Below are 27,929 nucleotides of genomic sequence, written 5' to 3' on the forward strand. Positions count from 1 at the left end.
AAACGATTCAACATCTCAAATCCAACATCTCCGTGGTTCAGTGGTATTTTCAATCTAATCCTATAAGGCACAGTGAGATCAGATTGAAATAATGACGAAGTTTGATAAGTTTCTCATTAAAGAGACATTGGATAATGATTTTTGCATATTTTGATAAGCGTAATTAAATTCGAAGCATGGGGTGATCAAATAGGACTTAAGTATCCCATTGTAGGTATAACATACATTTTGAATACTTGCAAAATGCAATAGAAAAATCCCCCCAGAGTGTTCTCATGAGATCTTATTTATTTGTAGAATAAATTTTTACCGATATGTAAATAGAAACTTGAAGTGAAACAATTATTCCGAAGATGGGTGCGTCTGACCCATCTTAACTCTGTTTTCTTTATTCAGTAATTCATTAAGCCCAATTTGGATATATGCAGGATAATAATATGATATTATTATTATTATTACGTGACACCAAGGTCAATGTGTAGACTTCTTCCCAAGACAGCAGGATGTGCCAGGAGATGAATATGTCAGAAAAATTAGTGCACTGGGAGGGCAAGCCCTCTATAACAGTAAGAAATATTTTTAAAAGCGATTAGCCTAGTGGTTACAACGCAGGATCGCCAATATCATGGACCCAGGTTGGAATCCAACAGCGAAAGGGAAAAAAAAAAAAACCGCAAGCAAAAAAATCTCGAACATTTTTCAGGCAGAGATGCACCATGTTGTGTCACTCCCATAACCGCCTTCCACCATTGGAGGGGGTTTTGTCTTGGGGAGGTTTTGCCCGGACACGCCAGAGACTTCCTGACGTGAGAGTGTAGATAACGTTCTACAAATCCTTAACATGGCTGAAAGGAAAGAAATTTGAACTGTCTAACTTGGACTGCATAGTAAGGTGGGCAGCTCTTCGCAACAAAATACTAGTAGCATATGTAACTATGGGAACAGACCGTGTGATAATAATATGGGTATTATTTTTCAGGCCCTGGTCGTGAACGAGATATTCGAAAAGTCATACTTGTAGATTTTTTGACTTTATGTCATATGAGGCTTGAATGATTGATATGAGGTATGAAAGATTTTTTTCATCTATATATACACACTCCTAGGTGCTTACCGTTAGATACGAAAGGAATAAAATTTGTCATATTAGGGCCACCCGAGAATTACCCCATCAACAGGTATGTATTATGTCCGTAAATTGTGTATATTCTCTCGTTATTTTTTTGTCTATTTTGCTGGAAAAAAAACTTATAACTTAACATTCCAAGGGAACCGTTCTATCCTCACCAGATACTGAATGACAAGTAAATCAGGACATTTTATCTGTTTTCATAGACTTTATTTCAGATTGAGTCCATCCAAAGTAAAGTACGGAATGTCAGAAGCAGTAAGATTTAGCTCTCGAACTTTAGTATGATGAATGGAGTAAACATTGGTGTGATCTACAGCAAATAATTTATCTAAAATAATATCTGCAGCTTGTTCCCTAATTCCTCACAATCTTAAATGTCTATTAAAGTAGGATACCGTAATTGTCTAGTAAGAATGTATATTGTAAATTGCTGAAGGTGTTTTAATTGCCAATGGTATCATCATCAGCCATTTTCAATTCACTGCAGGATGAAGGCCTCTCCAGCAACTTTCCAGTTCCTTCTGTTTTGTGCTATGGCCATCATTTACTACCCACAAACCCATGAATTTCATCTGTCCATCTCCGTTGCTGTCTTCCAGCTTTTTCTTCTAGCTCCTCTTGGGTACCATTCTGTTATTTTCTTAGTCCATCTGTCATGTCTTTGAGCCCAAGACCATTTTAGTTTTGATAAGAATGTCCTTTACTTGAGTTTGCTGCCGAATCAATGTGTTCCTCTTCTTATCTAACAATCTGATTCCCAATATAATCTCTTCCATTATTTTGGTGAGTGCCAAGTTTCACTTCCATAAGTCATGGTGGGGAGTATACATTGGTTCATTATTTTCCGTTTCAAACAAATTGGGATGATATTGCTCCTCAGTATGTGACTATATTTCCTGAATGCTATCTATCCAAAATTTATTCTTCTCTTGACTCCCAGCCGTTTATCATTATTACAGCTAATAACTTGTCCCAGATAAGTATATGACTCCACCTTTTCAATTATTGCTCCTTCAATCATTATGTCCCTTTCTGTGGCATACTTGTTCATCATTACTTTTGTTTTAGCCATATTCATCTTTTGTCCAAAATCCTTACTAACCCTGCATAACTGATTAAGATTTTCCTCTAATTCTTTGGGAGCGTGGCTTATGACCGCAATGTCATCTGTAAATGGTTTAGGTACTCCATTCACATTGACTCATTTCTGCGACCAGTCTAATCTTCTGAAAGCTTCCTCAAGGGCAGCAGTAAAGAACTTCGGATATATTGTGTCTCCTTGTCGAACTCTTTTCTCAATTTTAAATTTACTACTGTGTTTGTCTAGTCTAATAAAGGAGGTAGCATTCTCATATATTTTCTCCAAAATTATAATATATGTGGTATCTATACCTTGTCTTTCCAGTACCCGAAACATTGCCTTATGCTGTATGGAGTCAAATGACTTTTCATAATCCACAAATGCCAGGCATTATGGTGTTTTATATTCATTTGCTTTCAAGTCGTGAGGGTGATCCATAGTTGAGAATCCTGTCCTAAAGCCAGCTTGTTCCTTCGGTTGATTCTCATCGAGTATTCTTTCTAATCTGTTAGTAATGACCCTTGCGAACAACTTGCAGATGTGGGATAACAAGCTAATCGGTCTACAATTTCCAATTTATCTCCTTTCTTATGCAGCAAAACTATGATTGCATTATTCCGCTGTTTAGGCGTCGCATCTTTTCTAATTCATTTTGTGAAGTGTCTTGCCAGTTTTTGTGTTATGTCTCTTCCTCCCAATTTTAACAAATCTAAAGTAACTTCATCTTCCCCCGGTGCTTTCAGATTCTTCAAAGCATGTTCTATCTCATCAGGAAGGATATCAGGCATGTTGTGTGTGTTACTAATTTGCAATCCATCTTCCCCACTGCTGGCATCATTCCCTCGCTCCTTGTAGTATTCTTCTGCTCTTTATAGTAGTCTTCTGCTATTTGAATTATGTCTTCTCTACTATTTATAAATACACCATCGCTATTCTTCAGTTTCAGTATCATTTGTCTTTCTGTATTACTGCTCATGGCTGCTGATTTTAAATCCTTTGTTTTTCCTTAATGGTTGTTCTACATTTCTTGTGTTAAATTTTCTTATGTCCTCTGCGTCTCTTTCTAATGGCTTCGCATAACTCAATATACTCAATTTTCTCCTTGTCAGTGTTTTTCTTGCTCTTCCTTTGTCGTCTTCGGTTCATCATGACATGATGTACTTTTGAATTCCAAAATGTTGTTTTTCATATTTTTATGGACCAGAAAGCCAACTTCACTTCACTCCTTTCACTGTTTCCATTGGTGTACAGCAGATTTCCACTTGATAAACTTATAAGTGATTCATTTCTTCTTCTTGTTTCAGCCAAACCGATGATATTCCAATTCACATTTTCTAATTTCTTTTCCAGCTCTAATATCCTGTCTTCATCGATGAGCGATCTTACGTTGTAACAGGCCAAGTTCAGTTTCCGTGCATAGCAGCCTGGTCGTGCACAGATATTTTTAGCACTCTCTGCTTCCACTCTGATCTCTCGCTGCCGTAAGAGGGGGAATGTAAACCGCTGGAGACTGAGGGCCATTTGTTTCGTCTTACTGTCATGTGCTGGAGGGTTTGGTCTTTTCCTCTTCATGCTGACCAGGCGTCTTGAAGAGAACCACTCTACAAGTTCGTTGCCAACTGAGTGACATAACAGGGCTTACCATTGAGAAGGTGTGCATGAGTGGATTTTAGGGAGGCAGACTAACCGGACTTCTCCTAAATCTTCTGAAATAGAAAGATATTGGATCCATCAGTGTTTTATACTGAGTGTCTAATAACACACAGAATGCCTGTTCCCCTCTCAAATGGCTGCTGTGGTGCTTCGATTTGCTTCCAGTGTGGATCCAGGTATCATGAAATGAAAGCTTGTCCATCTGGAAAACCAGAATGTCTAAACTGTGGAAGAAAATATCCTGCCTACTTCGGAATTGCACCGAGATGGAAGCAAGAAAAAAATATATTCTTAAACATTAATCTGAAAAAGAATATTTAAACCATAAACCAAGGAAGCTAGTACCAGCCAGTTAATAACAACAGGAAAGCATATGCTGCGATAGTGAGAAAGATATACTACTTCGGATTGCAACCCGACATGACCGAACCCCCAACCAGTCTTTACTTCCACAAGTACTGTAACTTCTGAGCACAACAGTTTGTCAAAAAGAGGTAAAGCAGCTGTTATTCCTATTTTTATATTCCAAAATTCACCATCATCCTCATCAGACAATTGGCAAGGAGGAGTCGTTATCAAATAGATTTGTTATTCATAATCATAGCAGAGTGGTTAAGGCCAAAGTAAACAAACTCCGACGTAGCAAACCCATCATATTACTCTATTTAATACCACTCATATACCACGTGAAATTAATAAACTATTATTAATTTCAAGTGGTATATCTGTGGTATTAAATACAGTAACAATCTTAATGGAAAACAACCACGTATCGTCCTTCCCTAACGTGATTCTTTTGTTAAGCCGAAGCATGATCTCATTGTTCGAAGGTTTGGCATACTGAAAGATCTTTTCGACTTAGGACGAAGGGATCACTCCCATTTTTATTATAAATTTCCTAAATAATGTTACATTTCATTGGCTTCTACAAGCTCTCCTTTCTCGGCCTAAAAAGCTTTCTTTTAAATTTGTGTTATATCTTAATAATGTAATTCTACTGTGTTTTAATATAAGTTGTCGTCATGTTGGAGTACAGTATCATTGCGTTACACATCTTTTTTGGCAGATGTACTTGGACTTAAACTAGTTGATCTTGCTGTTCCTGCTGCAGTGATGCGGGGTGATCCCGTATGGCTGAATTGTACCTACGACTTGGAGGCAGATGAGCTTTACTCTATAAAGTGGTACAAGAATAATGTTGAGTTCTATCGGTATCTTCCCACAGACTACCCACCTGGTCAGAAGTATGATCTATTGGGAATTAACTTGGACGTGAGTAAACTTTTAATAATTTTTCCACTTTATTTTAATACCACAATCAACGAATAATTTTTCAATAATTCATTTTTCACAAATAAATTTCAGTGATTCATTTACCGCAATAGATTTTATTGTGCATTTTTTAAATGTCATTTGTCGAAAACCGAACTGTGTTCTAAAGTGGATGAACTGCAAACTGCAGTGAACATTTGGCAAATACTCGTTACACTTGTTATGAGTAATGGGGAATAAGGCCAGGAATAATTTAATGTTCATTATTCAGGATATAAAGAAATAATTTACAGCTAGGTAAGGCTGAAAAGTGTTTTTTTTTTTTTTTTTTTTTTTGATGTATGGAAATTAGACCATAATGTGAATGCAATAAAATAAATGAAACAAAGGTCATAACTTACATCTGCAGCTGTGGTGTCCACAGGATTCTAAGTTTTGGCGGCATGCGAGGAGAGAGAAATAATGTTTATAAAATATGAGTAATAATTAAGAAAATTCCATTTTCAATTCTTTTCATCTCTTAGTGAAACTGAGGAGAGATACAGAATTTGATTACTTTTTTTGCTCTTTCTCCTCGCTTCATAGACCATATCGACCTACCTCTCACACCCAACAACATGTGAATAGAAATTGCCTGGTCATTATCTTACGCTTTCGTATAGTATAGTTTAGTTCTTGTTCAGTCTTCTATACCTTGAATATACTTTACCCTGAGAAATATTAGCAATCAGCTGAAAGCAAATGTGGCCATAGATGTGGCCTGACCATTGCCTTATACAAGGGAATAATCACCTCCTTATCCCTGCTAGAAAAATTCCTATATATCATCGACAATACACCATGAGCTACTCTTGCAGCCCGTCTGCACTGTCTGAAAACTTCATATCTGCCTGCACAACCATCCCCAGGTCCCTTTCATTCTCTACCGCTGTCAGTGTAGTACCACAGAGTTGATACGTTGCTCTAGGGTTGCTGTTTCCCATATGCAGTATTTTACATTTGTCAATGTTAAACTTCATTTGCCACTTATCAGCCCATCTGCTAAACCTTTCCAGATCCTGTTGCAGTAGCATAATGTCAGTAGTGACCTTGACAACCCTGTCAACCTTCGTATCGTCTGCAAACTCGGACATTAAGCTTGATATACCATCATCAATATCATTTATAAATACAGAAAACAATAATGGACCCAATACTGAACCCTGAGGGACTCCACTAATAACATTAGTCCACGATGAGCAGTGTCCATTGATTACCACTCTCTGTCTTCTCCCCCTCAACCACCCCTTTATCCATAGCACAATTTGCCTCCACTGCCACACTGCTCCAATTTGTGCAGCAGTCTTCCATGTGCAACAGTATCAAAAGCCTTTCTAAGATCCAAGTATATAATATCAAAGTTATTCCCTACATCCAGTTCTTTTGTGACTGCATCATAGTATCCAATCAAATTGATCAGGTAAGACTTCCCCTTAAAAAACGATGCTCTGTCTGAGCTATAACTGAAGTCTTGTCTAGATGATTCTGCAGTGCTTCTTTAACCAGTGCCTCCATTAATTTTCCAGGAACAGAAGTTAAACTAACAGGTCAATAATTACTTGTGTCGCCCTTTGATCCTCCTTTGTGAATTGGGGTCACATTTGCACATCTCCAGTCCATGGGTACTTCCCCTGAGTCCACGGAAGCTCTCATAATTATGGCTAACGGTTTGCTTACTTCCTTTGCTGCCTCCTTTAATATAACTGGATAGATCCCATCCACCCCAGGTGCCTTTCTTGTATTTACCTTCAACAATTTCTCCTCCACTTTACTCTCAGTTATTACAAGATTCTCTAGCTTACTGCCAGAGTTGAATACACCTCTGACATTCCCCTCTCTGAATAACTCCTCATGTGTGAATGTCGTTGCAAAATATTCATTCAGTTTGTTAGCTACCTGAGCAGGATCATCAACAGTTGACCCATCGATATCAAGTGGACCAATCTGATTCATCCCCTTCCTTCTAGAGTTTACATAAGTAAAGAACTCTTTGCTGCCAAAGATTTCTCGTAATCTGCCTTCGCCTGCCTAAACTCCTTTGTAACTTGGTTACAGATCAACTTGTATCTATCATAGGCTTCTGTGTCATGTGTTAATTTGTATGTATCCCATGCATTTTTCTTCTCTGCCATATGTCTCATTAGTTCATCTGAAATCCACTTAGGCCTAAACCTTGAACAATATTTCTTAGTTGGTATGTAAAGCTTAGTAGCTTCCAAGATACGTTTTTTGAATGCTTCCCATTTTGAATTTGCTGTTGGTAACAACATCAGGTGGTCCCACTGTATAGAATTTAAATACTGTCTCAGTCCATCGTAGTCGCCTTTACGGAAGCAATAACCCTTCCCTTTACCCCTAATGGTAGTTACCTCTTTGAGTAAATCCCACTTCAGCACACTGTGATCACTGCCACCTAGTGGTTCATTTACCTGCAGATTCTTAATGCATGAAGAATCATTACTGATAATCAAATCAAGAGTATTCCTCCCTCTAGTTGCCTCCCGAACATGCTGATGTAGAAAACAATCATCCAATAAATCCACAAAAGCCTTGCTAGAGTGTGAGTGACCAGCCTCCAAATTCCAGTCAATATCTGGGAAATTAAAATCTCCCATTATAAGACTCTTTGATTTACTGGCCCACTCTATTTCCCTGTACAGTTCCTTATTATACTCATCAGAGTCATTAGGCCTATAGCACACTCCTACTCTCAATTTTGATCTCCGAATGCTTATGTCATACCAAACTGATTCGACACTGCACTGTCCAGCAATGTCGACTGGCTTCACGTCCTTGGATTTTATGTATTTCTTAACTAATAGCATAACCCCTCCTCCCTTCCTATCCTGTCTATCCTTTCTGTAGACATTGTACTCCCATAATTCGAGTTCTGCATTCCTTATATCTGTGTGACACCACGTCTCTGAAATCAACACAATATCTGCCTTTGATGTTTTGAGCAATACCTCAAATTCATCAAATTTATTTACTAAACTCCTAGCATTGGTGTACACGCAAGTATACATGCACCTGTTCTTTGTCTTAGCTACCCTAACACAACCTATGTGTTTATTTGTCCCCCAATTATTCCCAGCAGTCTCTGAAATATCCTGCATCTTATTTTCCAGGCTGCGGCTCATTCCAATAGAAGCAGTGCAAGAATCACTTTCACCTCTGCCAGTGGCTACTGTCAATCTATTGGTCTTTGTCTCCCCCCAATCTAGCAGTTTTCCGACCCACCTAACAATGCCTCGATAGCATCAGCAAGCATTCTTGCACCCTTTCTATTTAAGTGTATCCCATCCCTGTAGAAGCAGTCTCTCCTGTTAACAAGTACAGACCAGGCTAAAAAAAATTCTACCCCTTGAGCCTTGCACAATCTTTCCAGGGCCTAATTGATCGACAGGGCTCTCATCATATACTCCCTCCTATCGTGTCTGGGCAGAATTGCAGACACTTTCAAATTCAACCCCAATTCACGGCTTTTTTTCAACAGTGACCTGTACTTGTTAAGTAATTCCGCCGGTCTCCTACTCTTAATATCATTAGTGCCAACGTGTACAACTATATCACCTTTTGTACCCTTAAGAGATGATATCCGCTGTACAACGTCATCAACCTTTGCCCCTGGCAGACATACCCTGGTCCTGTTCCACCTATCCTTTTTACAAAGCAAGTTTCCTGTTTCCCTGACAATAGAGTCACCAACAACTACTAGTTCCTTTGGGACCAGCGCATTCTGCCTTGGGGGCTGCCGCTGTGTTGCATGATGACCAAATGCAAGCTCTGACATTGGTGTGGGCAACTGAGAGCTTGATGGGCCCCTCACTTTTAATCCTTCAAGCTCTCATATGGGCCCATAACAATGCTGAGTTGTAGCCTGATTTCCTTACACTCCTTGCATCGTGCACAAAGACATCCCCCATGGCAGTGTCATGTCCGTCCCGTACCTGACTGCTCCACAAACATCAAGCAAGTAGTGCATTTTAATAGGCTGTGATTCAGAGGGCAACTGCCCCCCTCAGTTCTCCCCTGAGCCACAGCACTCCCATTAGCTTGAGCCTTTTGCTTTGCTGCTCTGGTCAGAGTCATGATTTCTATTTAATTTCAATAAAATTTCAGTTTCAGTACAAAATTAAAACCCTAAACTTATATCCCAACACAGTTATAACGCTATATTTATGTTTCAGTATAACGCTATATTTATGTTTCATAAATACGCTATATTTATGTTTCACTCTGTTTCCGAACGAAATCCCTTTATATAACTTCCGTATCAAGTTAAGTATTAATTATTTATTTTCACTAATTATTTATGTTACATAACCCAAGTCCTTATATGTATAGTTAAAGGTACAATTTAATTGACAATGAAGTTCAACAAGATTAATTAACTGATTAATTGAAAATATTATGTACTATGCTATGCTATACTATATTAAGCTTATGCTATCTATTTCGAGAAATTATGTATCGCGTAACAATGGCGGCTCTTTACGAACTGTAAACACGTGGATATGATACCTTTTCCGATACTAAGTAATACCTACAAAATCTCTATCTTAGTTACTTTAAACTAAGTATCGTAAATAGGAATATAAATCTACTCTAGAAAATAAGTTAATATGCCAATTTAAGCTAATAAACAGAAAATAAATCAGAAAAAAACTTCTCTGTTCCAGGAGCGGCAAAAATGTACGTCCGCACAGGCTACTTGAGTTGCTGTCCTTGTCGGCAGCCAGGCCCATTTCAGACTTTGCTATTGCCTTCGTGGGAAGCACAGTTGGTAAAATCGCCGTCCTTCCCCATACCAGGTGGAAAAGACCTGCGTTCGAATCCCGTCTATGATGCAAGGAATTTTTATGGACTTTTATCACGACGTGGATGAGTTAGTCGGTCTCAGCGGGGGTAACATGACTTTTTCTCCGGGAAACTTCAGTATTTCGTCCAACAAGCAGGAAAATCGACCACAGAACATCTGAAATTTACAGACCTAATATGTACGGCGAAACATGACCTTAGTCGCTGATGCGCCTAAAATGCTATAACAACAGCCTTTTCTATTTACAGCCAGCTTAGAGGCACCAATTTTTCTTCAGTGTACAGTGTGTTTAGTGTCAAACGGTCCAGGGGTTTTCCCCATCTCCGCGTACTATATATTGTGGGTGTGAAACATATCATTGTCAATGCCAGAAGTTTAAAAGTGTATGGATTTTGTATATGTGTAGTGTTGTGTACCGTTGTTCCTCTGGTCATTTAGCCGCTGGGCTCCTAATGGAACCCAACGTTGTCCACACTCCGCCTCCTGGCAGACCAGATACACTAGAATTGGACTCTGGCAGGTCCTGCCACCTAATTTCCTGAGATTTGAGTGGCTAGGGACTAAAAAAAAAAAACCCGTTATAGATAGGAGTCAGCCAAAAGGAGTACTAGTTATACGATTTGATGTTAAGTTTTTTCTTGTAGGGCTTACACGATTTAGAGATGATTCGGACACTAGTAGCTGTAAGTTAGAGAGAGAGAAAGAGAGACTGAAGGCTGGGAGAAAAGACAGATATAAAGGTTCCACAGAGAACATGACCCCTAAATCAGTGGAGAATGTCCATGCCCCACCAGAGGGAAAAGAGTGGTGGTGAGGAAGGGAGACCAGGACTCACCTCCCCATCCAGCCCGGGGACTGTAAGCAAAGGACCACGCACGGGGCCGTGGCTAGGAAGGCCTAATGGCAGCATCTCAGCTGTGCTGGTGGTTGTGTCACTCCTGGGGCGAACAAAGGAACGAGTTGCATGGCACTTTACCTCAACCGCAAACCTACGTGGGAGGTTTGCGGTTGAGGTAAAGTTCGTTGCCTTGTAAAAAGATCTTGGGCAAACTTGAAAAAGGCGCTGTAGTGTTGCTCGTGTTCCAGAAGATGGTTTTCTTTATCCTGCGGAAGGTAATCAATCTGTTAAATGAGAATGCGTCAGAGATCTTCGTAAAGCGGGCAGTGGTACATAAGGTGGTCCCAGGTTTACTGGGATCCGCAGTTACACAGAAGTTTGTCTGTTATATGGAAGAAGTCAGTTTTGCACGAATGTAGCCGTGCCCTGTGAGAAGGAAACTGGTTTGGAGGCCCGGGGAGAACCATATTAAACTGTTTGGACTTCTGAAAGAAATTTTCGGATTATGGCCCCCTTTCTAGAGTCCGTCCACCTAGTCTGATAGACCTGTGTTAAATAGGTGATGTCTTCAGTGGAGGATTTATTAGCATTTTGCTCCATCTATTTGATACCTGGAACTGCCATTTGCAGACAACCCCAATGCTCTTTTATTCAACAACCCGATTTTTATATATATATATAAACCCCAAACACGAGAGGTATTAGAACCAATAGTACTTAGTACCGTGCTTGGGTTCGAGGTTGAGAAGACGAAAGAAGTTATTTGTAGACTTGAACTTCTGTAGACTGTAATTTTCAGGAAATACGTACGAATGAAGGTTGTTCCAGATAACGGCAGTTGAGTGAATAAACGAGGAAGATGAAAAGTTGGTTCTGTGAGTCTGAAGTTGGACAGTAAATGGATTTTGACTGGTGTTCGGACTGTTTTCAAAGAGAGAGCGGGAATTATAAAGCCAATTCAGAAGAACAGTGCCCATGGAAGTATCTGTAGAAGAGGCATGCAGCAGAAACAGTACGTTTATGAGACAGTGACTGAAGAGACTCTGTGAGAGATATTATTAATTAACTTAACTGCCCGCTTCTGAATGGAATCAAGAAGCCTGAGAGAGGTTTTTTTTGGGGGCACCACTCCAGATGTGGGAACAATATTCCATGGTAGGGCGGATTTGCGATTTATACAGAGGGAGCAGCTGTTTGGAAGAAAAGTAATGCGGAGAGCGAAAGAGAAAACCAAGTTTTTTAGATACAGAGGAAGCAATATTTGTAATGTGCTTGTGCCAAGAGAGATTAGAAGTCAGGGTAATCCCCAAAACAGACATATCATTTTGCCTAGAAATCGGAGTGTCACTAAAGATAAACATAGGAGCAGAAGAATCCTTTGGGCGAGATATAAGAGAAGATTGAGTTTTGGAAGGGTTGAAATCAACTAAGTTGTCTTTGCCCCACTGGAGAATTGGTAGCAGATTGTCTATAAGTTGAAGCTGATTGAGCAGGGCAAGTTTTCTCAAAATGGAAAGTGGAATGCAATGTTCTATCATGGGCAAAACTATGGATAAGATTTCCAGTCAATGGAAGAAGGTCATTAATATACAAGAGGAAAAGAGTGGGGGAAAGAACTGAACCTTGGGGGACATCGGCATTAGTAGAGAAGTTAGAAGACAGAGAGCCATCTACCATCACATTCAGCGAGCGATCAGAGAGAAAACTGGATAACCAATCACTAAAATCAGTTAGTATACCATGAGATGGAAGCTTGTTTAGAAGACATTTATGCCAAACACGATCGAAAGCAAGCCTTTGAGATGTCAAGAGCAACTACTTGTGTTTCACCGAAACTTTCCATTGAATTAGTCCATAAATGGGTAACATGAGATAGAATATCATCAGTGGATCGACATTGATGGAATCCATACTGGCGATCGTTGATCAGACGGAAGATTTCTAGGTAGTTTAAGAGTTGGCGGTTGATTGATTTCTCCATTACTTTAGAAAGAGTAGAAGTAATTGCAATGGGACGATAATTGAATGGGAGGGATTTGTTACCCTTTTTAGGAACTGGCTGGATATGGGCAAATTTCCAAACTGAAGGAAAAACACCTTTGAAATAAGAAAGTGAAAAAAGGTGGCAAAGAATAGGAGCAAGTTCAGGAGAACAGGTTTTGAGAACAAGTGGAGCAATAGCATCGGGACCTGAAGGTTTCTTAGAATCAAGATTCGTCAAAATCCTTCTGACATCCTTTTGACGGAAGACCACAGGAGGCATTGAATGGAGCGTGTTGGGAGTGGTGGGAGGTGTTTTACCAAGATCATTAATACATGAGTTGAAAGAAAAAATGGTATGCTAGCAGGTCAGTTTTATCCTTGGCTGAACTGACAGCAAAACCATCTGGTTTGGACAGAGGTGGGAGCAGAGATGGGCAAAAGTGGCGGCTTTGGCAAGAGTCCATAATTCTCGGCTGCCATTAGGGCAAGAAGCAAGTTTTCTATTCTTAGCCTGTTCAAACTCTAGTTTGAACTGATTAATAACTGCTTTTCAATTGTTGAGAACTTTGGTGTAGACAGAAAATGAAACTGAAGAATTAGAAACAAGCCAATTATGATATGCAACATTCTTCTCTTGAACAGCCTTAGCACAAGAGTCACTATCTGGCAGAGTAGAGGTATTTATTGGAAAACCAAGGTTTAGATAAAGGACGAGATTTAAAGTGGAGTGTGGGATAAAGGATTCCATTCCTGCACGAATAATTTCACTGACACTTTCTGAGCAAACGTTGACATCAGAAGTTTTGAAACAGTAATCTGACAAAGGAAAAGAAGAAAAAAATTTCCGAGGTCATCCCATTTTGCATTCTTGTAATGCCAAACAACACGAGGTTGGGAATAGCCATGAGATGAAGGCTCCATTGGAGACGACAATCACCAAGTTGTGATCTGAAGTGCCTAAAGGATCTCCCACTTTGACCGTGTTCTTAGAAGGATTGTTTGTGAGAAAAATATCAAGCGTGTTGGCTGTTTGGTTAGGATTGTCCGGTATTTTTGTAGGTAAATGAACAATCTGTGCAAGGTCATTAGTAATTGCAAAAGCCTCAGCATCTCGACCAGCTGGGTCAGTGTGACTAGAAAACGAAAGCCAGCTGGAGTTGTGAATATTAAAATCACCAAGGAAAATTACCTCACTGTTAGGAAATTTGGACTGGATAAAGTCAAGTTGCAAAGAGAGGAAGTCAAAGAGCTCCAAGTGATTAAGGGAGTTGGGAGAACGGTAGAGACAACATATGAATTTGACACAATGAGGTAGGATTTTAAGCCAGAAAAGATCAAAGAGAAGAGATTCCAAATTGACAGTGAATATCAGAACGGACATATGCACAAGTACCACCTTTGAGGAGAAAGGAATCATACAGCGAATAATTTGGGTATGTGATATGAGCAGTATTTGAATCAACCGATAACTGAGATTCTCTCAGAAAAAGTACATGGGGTTTGGCAGACTACAAACAGAAATGGACATCGTTGAGGTTATAATTGAGACCACGTATATTTGTGAAATGAATTAGGAAATGCTTGGGAGGTTCAGATCTTTTCGCAGATAAGCTTGCTCTATTAGTTTGACAATTCATGATGTATTCAATAGTAAGAAAAAGTGAGTGGTACATGCTGTATGAAGTAATGAAATTTTTGGATATGGCGTACACATGGTAAGAATATGCCCAGATCCTTGACATAACGTAGCCTCGGCAATGCTCCCCGCATATACTCTACTCGGACTCCCTCCAGTCACTATCTGGCAGAGCAGAGGTAGCAAGATTATACACTAGCTGATCGGCCGGAAGCTTCCTAGAGAGTTACCAATATGTTCGGTCCTGTGTACTAACTAGCGGCAGGCCTGCGAACACCGTTTTACAGCTGCACCCTCGAAATTTAAGGAATATTGGATCTCGCCACGATGTTCATCATAACCTCAAAAGTCAATCATACTGTATGATGGAAGGGTTAACTGAAACTTAGCTCTAGAGACTAAACATGGGTTCGACCACTTCAAGTCTCCGATAAGCAAAATGGTGGAATGAGAGTTGATGAGAGTCATCTACCACCTAGTACTGCCTGGTAACATAGAGGGGCGGCATTCCCCCTTTGTGGTGTGGGCGCCATAACTCGACCCCTGCTTACGTTGTTTCACACCTGGGTGGTCACCCACCATGTACTTGTGCATGGAGGTCATACCTAGATTTACTAACAGTCCAACCATAGTGAAGGTGCAAGCAGAGGATTTGGCTGTCACAGACCGTACGGACCCGAAGTTGGGTCCACTTGACTTGAGTGTCACCCGACTATCAGTTCCATCAGCGTTTTAGACTCCCAAGAGGAAGTACAGCTTGTCTGGCATATCTGAGAGAATGTCTCTGACAGCCTCAAGGACCAAGTTTTACTACTTCTTGAAGATTTTAATACATATCGCACTCTGGGGTAGTTCTGATATTAATGTAAGAGGAACTGTTATATTCATACTATATACTGTCATATTCATTCGGAGCCTTGCTCCTTGATAATGACCTCTCTTGTACGTATGAGAACTAATACCTTCTGAATGCCTACTCGTATAAACTCCCAACTGATATTTGTATATGCTTCAATTCTCGCCTTCTGTCACTTTTATGGGAACTGGAGAAGAACCAGTATTCAAGTGAACACTTTCTTGCGATAACCTCATTACTCAATGGGATACATGTCTTCCTTTAAGGCTACCACGATGGAAGCTTCATTAGGCTAACTGAGATGCTTTACAACATTTGGCAGAATTCAATGTCATTGTTGTCAGTCAGGAGATGCTGTTCCGTGCATCATAGAAAATACTGTCGATGCCGCTGCATTTACAATTCAGAAAACATCTTCCTGGTTCATCTGTTTTCAAAACCATGATGGGCTACAATGCATAGTAGCAAAAAACTATCTTCCAAATATACCTTCTGCAATTCGGCCCGTTCCACACAACGACAGTATCAGTGTCCGGAAAACTTTGAATAACAGTAGTGGGGAAGATAGTGATCAAGTTCAAGTTGAGGATTTCTGGAAGCCACCACTTCACAAGATGTCGACTGTCATCCAAGTAAGCTCAGGTAGTGAGGTATATTTAATCAAACAAGATGATATGAATGATTTGGTTCGAGACTTAAATTTACTGAAACAACAAGCTGAACTATTAGGTTTTAAGTTACAGCAGTGGAATACACTCACATCAGGAAGAAAGATTTCAGTGTTTCGAAAAAGACATGAAAAGTTTTCTAAATATTTTGCTATGGAGGACAGTATGTGCTTTTGCAACGACATTATTGGAGTTCTGAAAAAGTTAGGTGCCGTGCATAAGTCAGATTAATGGCGTTTATTCGTAGATGCTCAAAATTAAGTTTAAAAGCAGTTTTACTTCATAATTGCAACGAATTTCCATCAGTTCCTGTGTTTCATTCAGTTGGACTTAAAAAGAAAAGTCATGAAAACATATCTCAAGTTCTCCATGCTATAAAATACCAGGTTTACGGCTGGAGCATATGCATAGTATTAGGGTCAGGCGCCACCCGTGGTTTCCCACATCTGCGCCATATGTTCGCTGTGAAGGAATACAGTACTACTGTAAATTCCAGAAAAGTGTTGTGTGTTGTATATGACATATTGAGTTAGGTTCTGTTGTGTGTCCTGGCATTTGGCCGCAGGGCCCCTAGTGGTACTCCACGTTGCCCGCACACACCACTAGGAGGTAGCCAGTCTGCCCATTATTCTCTGGCTTGTCTCCGCCAGGGTCGCCAGAGCTTCCTGGACGGAGACAAAAAGAGGTAGAGTCGAGGAAGTACAGAGTGTACGCAAGAAAGGAGGGTATAGCTAGAAATATGGAGGATGTAGGCGAAGGTATCCTCCAGGTTATCAATGGAGCAATAAGCGCCATCAGTTGAAAGGGGAACCCGGGAAGGACGATAAATAAGACACAGCAAGAGAGCCGTGTGCAGTTGCCACTGAGGAATGAGGTGGTCCATACGCCAGTTGATCCTATCCAGGTTAAGATCGGTTGGCCAGTTAGGTTAGGATCAGATGTTTGGGTTGTGCCTATTTTGTGTTGGCAATAGGATACTTCGTCTTGTGAAGAGGGCTTGTGCAAACTTGGTAAACTCATAGTAATAGTTTTCTTCTGTGATGAATAAGTGTTCATTTCCTTGAGGGTTATCTTGTATACGAGTAACCAGGATGCTGCGGAGGTCCTCGTAGTGTTGACAGGTATATACTAGATGGTTCCAGTCTTCTATTTCACCACATGCACAGTATGGGTTGTTAATGATTCCCATGGATGTTAATTTATGGTTTATTGATCCGTGTCCAGTAATGAGGTAGGTGGTATAGAGACCAGGAGAAAACCAAGTTGGAAATTTAGGAAATACGGCATTCACATACGGTATAAATTTCTTGGTGATTGGGCCCTTGTCGATAGCAGTCCATCTGTCCTGCCAGGTCTGAAGTAGTAGGATGGCAATTTTTTTCTTTTCCTGCCTGATTTCATTCAGGTTATTGATGGAGTGTCCAAGGATAGTTGCTGGTATACCCCTGGATAGACAGTAGTGGAGGCCCCTTCGAATAACCTCCAGATCAAGCGGAAGGATGCCCGCAAGAACCTGAAGGGCTGGGTTGCTAACTGTGCAGCATGTCCTTGTAATAATAAGAAGAATGGTGCGCTGGATGGTTCCCAGTTTACGTTTGTTGTTGTAAAGAGTTGCCCTCCGAAACCAGACCCCTGATCCATACGTTATGAAGGGAAGGAAGATTGATTTGTACAGAATCTTAAGGGTGCGTCGATTCAATCCCCAATCGCGACGATTCACACGTGCGATGAGAGCAGTGTAGTTTCTCACTTTCGCGTGGAGGTGTGCAAGATGCGGAGAGAAAGTGAGCTTAGGGTCAAGTGTTCATTTAGTTCCGGTCAACCCTTCCCTATCTCTTCCATCATGCAGTATGATTGATGACTTTTGAGGTTATGATGAACGTTGTGGCGAGATCCAATATTCCTTACATTTCGAGGGTACAGCTCTAAAACGGTTTTCGCAGGCCGGCCGCTAGTTAGTACACCGGACCGAACCTATTGGTAACTCTCTAGGAGGCTTCCGGATCAGCTAGTGTATAATCTTGCTACCTCTACTCTGCCAGATAGTGACTGGAGGGAGTCCGAGTAGTGTGTATGCGGGGAGCATTGTCGAGGCCACGTTATGTCAAGGATCTGGGTATATTCTTCCCACATGTACGCCATATCCAAAAATTTCATTACTTCATACAGCATGTCCCACCCACTTTTTCTTACTATTGAATACACCATGAATTGTCAAACTAATAGAACAAGCTTATCTGCGAAAAGATCTAAACCTCCCAAGGATTTCCTAATTCATTTCACAAATATACGTGGTCTCAATTCTAATCTCAACGATGTCCATTTCCACTTGCAGTCTGCCAAACCCCATGTACTTTTTCTGACAGAATCTCAGTTATCGGCTGATTCAACTACTGTTCATCTCAGATGCCCAAATTATTCGCTGTATGATTCCTTTCGCCTCAAAGGTGGTACTTGTGCATATGTCCGTTCTGATATTCCCTGTCAGAGACTTGGTAATTTGGAATCTCCTCTCTTTGATCTTCTCTGGCTTAAAATCTCTCTACCTCATTGTGTCAAATTCATCTGTTGTCTCTACCGTTCTCCCAACTCCACTAATCACTTGGAGCTCTTTGACTTCCTCTCGTTGCAACTTGACTTTCTCCAGTCCAACTTTCCTAACAGTGAGGTAATTTTCCTTGGTGATTTTAATGTTCACAACTCCAGCTGGCTTCCGTTTTCTAGTCACACCGACCCAGCAGGTCGAGATGCTGAGGCTTTTACAATTACTAATGACCTGGCACAGATTGTTCATTTACCTACAAGAATACCAGACAATCCTAATCATACAGCCAATACGCTCGATCTTTTTCTCACAAACAACCCTTCTAAGTACACGGTCGAAGTGAGAGGTCCTTTAGGCACTTCAGATCACAACTTGGTGATTGTCTCTTCTCCAATGGAACCTTTATCTCATGGCTATTCCCAACCTCGTGTTGTTTGGCATTACAAGAATGCAAAATGGGATGACCTGCGAGACTTCTTTTCTTCTTTTCCTTGGTCGGATTACTGTTTCAAAACTCCTGATGTCAACGTTTGCTCAGATCGTGTCAGTGAAATTATTCTTGCAGGAATGGAATCCTTTATCCCACACTCCACTTTAAAATCTCGTCCTTTATCTAAACCTTGGTTTTCCAATAAATGTGCTAAGGCTGTTCAAGAGAAGAATGTTGCATATCGTAATTGGCTTGTTTCTAATTCTTCAGTTTCATTTTCTGCCTACACCAAAGCTCGCAACAATTGTAAAGCAGTTATTAATCAGTCCAAACTAGAGTTTGAACAGGCTAAGAGTAGAAAACTTGCTTCTTGCCCTAATGGTAGCCGAGCATTCTGGTCTCTTGCCAAAGCTATTGGCCGCAACTTTTGCCCATCTCTGCTTCCACCTCTGACCAAACCAGATGGTTCTGTTGTCACTTCAGCCAAGGATAAAGCTGACCTGCTAGCATCCCATTTTTCTTCCAGTTCATGTATTAATGAACTTGGTAAAACACCTCCCACCATTCCCAACACGGTCCATTCAATGCCTCCTGTGGTCTTCCGTCAAAAGGATATCAGAAGGATTTTGATGAATCTTGATGCTAAGAAAGCTCCAGGTCCTGATGGTATTTCTCCACTTGTTCTCAAAATCTGTGCTCCTGAACTTACTCCTATTCTTTGCCGCCTTTTTTCATTTTCTTATTCCAAAGGTGTTTTTCCTTCTGCTTGGAAATTTGCTCATATCCAGCCAGTTCCTAAAAAGGGTGACAAATCCCTCCCATCCAATTATCGTCCCATTGCAATTACTTCTACTCTTTCTAAAGTAATGGAGAAATCAATTAACCGCCAACTCTTAAACTACCTAGAAACCTTCCGTCTGATCAACGATCGCCAGTATGGATTCCGTCGGTGTCGATCCACTGGTGATATTCTGGCTTATGTTACCCATTTATGGACTACTTCAATGGAAAGGTTCGGTGAAACACAAGCAGTTTCTCTTGACATCTCAAAGGCTTTCGATCGTGTTTGGCATAAAGGTCTTCTAAACAAGCTTCCATCTTATGGTTTGCCAACTGTTTTTGGTAATTGGTTATCCAGTTTTCTCTCTGATCGCTCACTGAGGGTGATGGTAGATGGCTCTCTGTCTTCTAACTTCTCCACTAATGCCGGTGTCCCCCAAGGTTCAGTTCTTTCCCCCACTCTTTTCCTCTTGTATATCAATGACCTTCTTCCATTGACTGGAAATCCTATCCATAGTTTTGCCGATGATAGCACATTGCATTCAACTTTCCATTTTGAGAAACCTTGCCCTGCTCAATCAGCTTCAACTTCTCGAAAATCTGCTACCAATTCCTTAAATGCCGATCTTCAGGTAATTCTCCAGTGGGGCAAAGACAACTTAGTTGATTTCAACCCTTCTAAAACTCAGTCTTGTCTTATATCTCGCAAAAAGGATTCTTCTGCTCCTATGCTTATCTTTAGTGACACTCCAATTTCTAGGCAAAAGGATATATCTCTTTTGGGGATTACCTTGACTTCTAATCTCTCTTGGCACAAGCACATTACAAATATTGCTTCCTCTGCATCTAAAAAACTTGGTTTTCTCTTTCGCTCTCGGCGTTACTTTTCTTCCAAACAGCTGCTCACTCTGTATAAATCGCAAATCCGCCCTGCCATGGAATATTGTTCCCACATTTGGGGTGGTGCCCCCAAAACCTCTCTCAGGCTTCTTGATTCCATTCAGAAGAGGGCAGTTAGGTTAATTAATGATTCATCTGTAACAGAGTCTCTCCACTCGCTTTCTCATAGACGTACTGTTTCTGCTGCATGCCTTTTCTACAGATATTTCCATGGGCACTGTTCTTCTGAATTGGCTTCTATAATTCCCGCTCTCTCTTTCAAAACAGTCCGAACACGTGCCGCCACCAGCCAACATCCATTTACTGTCCAACTTCAAACCCACAGAACCAACTTTTCATCTTCCTCATTTATTCATTCAACTGCCGTTTTCTGGAACAACCTTCCTTCATACGTATTTCCTGAAAATTACAATCTACAGAAGTTCAAGTCCAATGTCAACAAATATCTTCTTTCGTCTTCTCAACCTCCAACCCAAGCACGGTACTAAGTACTATAGGTTCTAATACCTCTCGTGTTTGGGGTTCACATAAAAAAAAAAAAAAAAAAAAAGTACTATTCCCAGTAGTTTTAACGTAGAAACTAGCTTGACGGTTTGGCCTTGAAGTTTGATAGTGGGGTTTCTAGTAGGCTGCAGTGATCCCTTCAGGAGAATGGATTGTGTCTTTTGGGGTGAGTCTTAGTTTGTGTAGGGCTGCCCAGTTCTGAAGGATTTGAAGTGTCTGGTTTCCTCTGGCTTCCAGAGATGCTCTGCTGTCAGCCTCAATCGAGATGGTCACATCATCAGCAAAGGCTTGTATAGCTACAGGACCTAGGTCCAGTCCAAGGAGCTCATCCAGGACAATGTTCCACAAAAAAGGACAATAGGACTGAACCCTGGGGGCAACCGCTGTAGATTGACTTGGTAATTCTTCGGTACGTTGAGGAGATTGTAATTTTCCAATTTGATAAGTTTTTTTGTAGTTTTCGATGCATTTGTATAAATTTAATGGTATATTTGCTTGCCTAAGTCTGCGAAGGATACTTGCCCACCAGAGCCTGTCAAATGCTCCTGCGAAATCTATTGCTATTAGTAGGTAGTATTTGGAGGTAGAAGTTGAGACTGCAGAGATGATCCTTTGCAGTGCATCTTCTGTGCAACGCCCCGGTCGAAATCCAAACGGAAGTTGGACTGGAGCCCAGCTGTGGTGTAATGGTCTTGGAGCCGTACTAGGAGTAGTCGTTCAAACAGTTTACTGACCATGGATAAAAGGGCAATGGGTCGATATGACTCTGGTTGTTGGAGCGGTTTAGACGGATTTTTTATGATCAGTTTTACATTGGCGTTTTTCCATTCTTCTGGGAAAGATCCATGGGACAAGCACTTATTGGAGAGGTCGAGTAGAAACTGGATGTTAATTTGGGCGGTCTTTTTAAGGACTTCGGGTTCAATGAGATCTGGTCCGGGACATTTCCTCTCTTTCATTTTGGTAAGAGCCTGCTGCAGTTCATCGGTGGTAAATTGGTCTTCTACAGCATTGTTGAAATAGATGTTGTTTGCCTGGCATATTTCTTGCTGTTGTATTGTCAGAGGATCAGTATCTGTACCAAAAAAAAGTGTGTCCAGAATATTGGCCATAGACTGCTCCCACGATGTAGTCATAGTGCCGTTTGGTGTGAGAGTGGATTGGATAACTTCGTCCCTCGGGAGCTTGTTGGTGGTGATGCTGTACACCCCCCCCCCCCAGGGTTCCAGTATTGCCAGTCGTTTTGACGAGTCTTTCCCAAGATGATCTTTTACACTGCCTGATAAGGGAGGTGTAGTCGTTTCTGACTCTTCGATATTCTTCACGGAAGGTGTTGACCTCATTTGGGGGCCAAGAGGTACGAGCTCTCTGAAAGGTTTTTCTTTTGGAGTGTACTATGCATAGTGTGCATAGTGTGCATAGTATTAGGGTCAGGCGCCACCTGTGGTTTCCCACATCTGCGCCATATGTTCGCTGTGAAGGAATACAGTACTACTGTAAATGCCAGAAAAGTGTTGTGTGTTGTATATGACATATTGCGTTAGGTTCTGTTGTGTGTCCTGGCATTTGGCCGCAGGGCCCCTAGTGGGACTCCACGTTGCCCGCACACACCACTAGGAGGTAGCCAGTCTGCCCATTATTCTCTGGCTTGTCTCCGCCAGGGTCGCCAGAGCTTCCTGGACGGAGACAAAAAAAAAAAAAAAAAAAAAAAAAAGGTAGAGTCGGGGAAGTACAGAGTGTACGCAAGAAAGGAGGGTATAGCTAGAAATATGGAGGATGTAGGCGAAGGTATCCTCCAGGTTATCAATGGAGCAATAAGCGCCATCAGTTGAAAGGGGAACCCGGGAAGGACGATAAATAAGACAGCAAGAGAGCCGTGTGCAAGTTGCCACTGAGGAATGAGGTGGTCCATACGCCAGTTGATCCTATCCAGGTTAAGATCAGTTGGCCAGTTAGGTTAGGATCAGATGTTTGGGTTGTTCCTATTTTGTGTTGGCAATAAGGTGCTCCGTCTTGTGAAGAGGGCTTGTGCAAACTTGGTAAACTCATAGTAGTAGTTTTCTTCTGTGATGAATAAGTGTTCATTTCCTTGAGGGTTATCTTGTATACGAGTAAACAGGATGCTGCGGAGGTCCTCATAGTGTTGGCAGGTATATACAAGATGGTTCCAGTCTTCTATTTCACCACATGCACAGTAGGGGTTGTCAATGATTCCCATGGATGTTAATTTATGGTTTATTGATCCGTGTCCAGTGATGAGGTAGGTGGTATGAAGACCAGGAGAAAACCAAGTTGGAGATTTAGGAAATACGGCATTCACATAAGGTATAAATTTCTTGGTGATTGGGCCCTTGTCGGTAGCAGTCCATCTGTCCTGCCAGGTCTGAAGTAGTAGGATGGCAATTTTTTTCTTTTCCTGCCTGATTTCATTCAGGTTATTGATGGAGTGTCCAAGGATAGTTGCTGGTATACCCCTGGATAGACAGTAGTGGAGGCCCCTTCGAATAACCTCCAGATCAAGCGGAAGGACGCCCGCAAGAACCTGAAGGGCTGGGTTGCTAACTGTGCAGCATGCCCTTGTAATAGTAAGAAGGATGGTGCGCTGGATGGTTCCCAGTTTACGTTTGTTGTTGTAAAGAGTTGCCCTGCGAAACCAGACCCCTGATCCATACGTTATGAAGGGAAGGAAGATTGATTTGTACAGAATCTTAAGGGTGCGTCGGTTCAATCCCCAATCGCGACGACTCACCCGTGCGATGAGAGCAGTGTAGTTTCTCACTTTCGCGTGGAGGTGTGCAAGATGCGGAGAGAAAGTGAGCTTAGGGTCAAGTATTATTCCCAGTAGTTTTAACGTAGAAACTAGCTTGACGGTTTGGCCTTGAAGTTTGATAGTGGGGTTTCTAGTAGGCTGCAGTGATCCCTTCAGGAGAATGGATTGTGTTGGGCGTTTTTTCTATATCACCATGATAAGTTAAATATCAAAGTAATATATATATATATGTATATTTTAATTGATATGATAAATAAAAGTAAAGATGGCAGTTCCAAACTCCGGAAAGCTTAAAAAATTACATGAAAACGTTAAAAGAAAGTTACGATAGCCTACATCAGATAAAGGCGAGAAAAATTTACTAAACACAGAACTCCGAAACGGGGAATAAAATATGAAATATTAATAAATAATGAAATCTGATGTCAGCAAAATAAATATTGATGCTAAATCAGGTATTTCATCGGGGGACTACACCTGACATAGCATCAACGGACTGCGTTTCCATACTTGCCCATAGTTAGTAATATATATATATATATATATATATATATATATATATATATATATATATATACATACAGTGCTTTTTTTGGGACGGTACGCAACGGTACAGCGTACCGGCACCTTTATTAACAGTGACATTTGGATGCGGTGCACTTCGAAATTTGTAATATTCCGTAAATTTTTTTCACATGTTTACCTGCTATTCACGTAAGCTTAAAATTATTTAACTAAATTTGAATTATTAAGATATTTTCTATATAAAAACGTATAACCATTTTTATAATTCTTAATTACTCGGTCGGACCTCCGTTTAATGAAGTCCTTTTATAGCAAATTATTTTCAATTCCCCTTGGAAATTACTTTTAAAATACTTTCCGCTGAGCGAAGAAAATTTTCATATAGCGAATGGATTAGGAGAGAATTAACTCGGTACGCACTATTCGCATTTCTGGCCTGCAGGCCATTTAGGCAATTAGTGCTGCTGCGCAAATTAAGAGAGTTAAAGCATTCTACAACTTGATGGTACCTGGTAAAACCTATCCGACCACCTGTCCACATACGGAGGAGTCGCGCTAGTCAAGAGTGAGCAGATCAAGGTGTATTCCCAATGGGCGCTGGCCCACCTTCTACTGCAGTTATGTCCAACCTTTTCCCACACAGGGGCCATATTCAAAAAAAAAAAAAAAAAAAAAAATTCAAAGTTCTTTAGTGTGTTACATTTTCCATATGTTGTTGCATGCAAAAGTAAAATTGAAAATATTCGTAAATTTGATTAAGTACAATACACATTTACTGAACAAAACATTTATTGAGAATTTTTTTGATAATTAACAAAATTTAAAATGCTGTTTTAGTTCACTTTCCTCGGCTGGACACCTTTGTGAATCAACTGTAAGCGCCCCGTTCGAGAATTAGGAGGGAGTGATTTTCTTTTACCCCGACAAAATAATCATCTGTTGTTTGGAGAAAGTGCGTTATATACATTTTTCAATAAATTTTCCCCATCTCTGTTTACATGGTCACAGTACCTGAATATCCGAAAGACACCGACATTTTGGACAGTTTCAAAAAAAAAAAAAAAAAAAAAAAAAAAAGAAAAAATTAAAATTTAAAACTAGTAACAGTACTGACGACGAGAAACGGAAAACGAGTACTACGAAGGTATTAATCCTTCTAAACATGAATTGTTGGCATTTGGTGAAAGGGAAGTTAGAAAATTGTCAATTAGGTTACAGTTAAATGCGATTCGTGGATTTCGAGAATATCTAATTGATAAAAAGGTTTCGGAAGAATTGAAGAACTCTCTGAGTACGATACCAATTTCATCGAGTGAATGTGAAGGATTTTCACAAATGAATCTGATCGCCAGCCCAACCAGCGATTCGTTGATGACAAAAAACAGTTTCTTCACTACTGTTTCTTAAAATTGTAGGCCCACCGCTGACCCGCTTCGATCCAGCAAAATATGTTAATTCGTGGCTGCTTCAGAAACGTCATTCAGCAACTAACACACAAAGAGGAAAAAAAGAAGTCGTCATAGGACAGCAGCCGGCAACCTGCGACTCACGAGCCGCATGTTGCCGACTCGTGTCCTATGATGCAGCTCTTTTAACATGTAACTTCAGTTCTTTAACTTTTAGCTCACATGAAGCACAATTTGAAATGGAGTTAGAGGACTTAAAATCAAGGACATGTGGAGTGCAAGACTAAAATGCCTTTAAAACTGAAATTGAGGATTTGGAGAGGCAAAAGGCTGCCCTTGCAATTCTACACAAATGGACGACGATAGATGAGCTTAAAATGCAGACCAAATTGTGTTCGATGCGTGGAGAAGCTTACCGGACCCATACATAAATTTGAAAATATTTGGGTTTGGACTTCTCTCAGTTTTTGGTTCGACGTATTTCTGTGAGCAATTACTTTTGAACATGAACTATATTAAAAAAAATAAATCAAGAAACCGTCGTCTGAGCAATGCGAGCATGTTTAATTACGTCATACGAGTATGACGTTGAGAGACTCGCTCAAGAAGATCATCAGCAAAAGTCACATTAATTTGTACCTAATTGGATGTTTGCTACGTTTTTTCAGTATTAATAAATAATATTTCAATATATACAAATTTGTATATATATATATATATATATTTTTTTTTTTTTTTTTTTTTTTTTTTTAATAAACACCTTCCCACTCTATTCCATTTCTTAAAAACTCTCGCCTTCCCCACCTCCTTCCCAGCTTGTGCTCCGGCTCTTCGGATTCTCTCTTTTTTTTTTCTTTCTTTTTTTAAATTAGATAAAAAATGGCTTTTTACTGAAAAAAGATTGGTGGCCCCTGGCATATTGTGTCGGATGAGAACTTCATAAAAATTCGAAATATTCTACAAAAGCTTTATGAAATTATTTTTACTTATGTTATTATTTTTTACTTATTTTACATATTTGAATAATAAATTTATGCTTAATAAACTGTGTGTTAATACACTTATTTTTTTTGTTCTTATTCTAAAAAGATTACTACTAAAGTAACAATATCAAGAGAAAAAAAAAATGCTTAGAGTACTCTTCATATCCTTTTAATTTTCAATTTTTCATGATAGCAAAGAATGAGTACTGGCACCTATTTATTTTGCAAAAAAAAAAGCAGTGTATACATATATATGTTGCTTAGTGAATTAGTTGCTGCCTTTTCTAAAAGTGCGATTAAATACTGTCTATTTATTTCAGCTTAAAAAATCCACTCATGGCCATATTTACTTATACAGAACAGACATCCATTCAGAAGGCATTTATAGATGTGAAGTGTCAGCTGAAGCACCATCTTTTCAGACAGTCCGAAGTGAAAAGGAACTGAGAATTTATGGTAAGAATAATAGAAATTGATCAGTGTATAATATTTTTGACACAACTTTTATCGTTAACTCTAGGTTGGAGTGTAAAGCATATGATGGATATGGGATTCCCTAAAAATTACATTGTCTTTTTCATTGACACCTACGGACAGGCTGGTAAGTTTTGTCAGTTGACTCCTAACTCGCTAAACGATTGAGATATTTTAAAAATTAAATAAGTAAACAAATCTCCAGAACGGCCTCTTTCAATTGATATTTTACTTTTCAATATAATTTCCCTCCTTGTGCAATACACTTCTCACGACACAACTCTTTTTTTTTTTTCGTCAACGTGGAAATCTGGAGCTCTGTTTTTGATCCATTGCTTCACTCCTGCCTTCACTGCATTGTCAACTTCATAATGGTGGCGTTTCGCAAAGCGCGCGATCAGGACTGTACAAAGGGTGGGGAAGAATAACGAAATTTTTTAACGCCTGGAGTGTTGATGAAGTGTATGGCCGAGAGTTGTCGTGATGCAGTGTGAGTGGTTCAGTGTTGCCGTGCAGTAGAACCACGTTCTTCGTCATGTTCCTTAGTGTCTCGATGTACCGCTGTGAGTTGATTGTTTTCCCTCTCTCAAGAAAATTGGTCAGGTAAACATGATGCGCGTCCCTAAACACGG

The 27,929-nt window shown here is 40.2% G+C and overlaps 1 protein-coding gene across 2 annotated transcripts in view; it reads left to right on the top strand.

Moving 5' to 3' along the window:
* Window positions 1-27,929, top strand: part of LOC150089286 (synaptogenesis protein syg-2-like) — a 684,886-nt gene that overhangs the window by 367,673 nt on the left and 289,284 nt on the right. For both annotated transcript variants that reach the window (XM_090368466.1, XM_090368467.1), the window contains exons 2-3: window positions 4,933-5,138; window positions 27,144-27,279. In XM_090368466.1, coding sequence (XP_090224592.1) covers window positions 4,933-5,138; window positions 27,144-27,279 — 342 coding nt within the window. The remainder of the gene's footprint in view (window positions 1-4,932; window positions 5,139-27,143; window positions 27,280-27,929) is intronic.

This window comes from Mastigoproctus giganteus, chromosome 2, assembly GCF_048544385.1.
Source record: "Mastigoproctus giganteus isolate SK-2022 chromosome 2, ASM4854438v1, whole genome shotgun sequence".
Lineage (NCBI taxonomy): Eukaryota > Metazoa > Arthropoda > Arachnida > Uropygi > Thelyphonidae > Mastigoproctus > Mastigoproctus giganteus.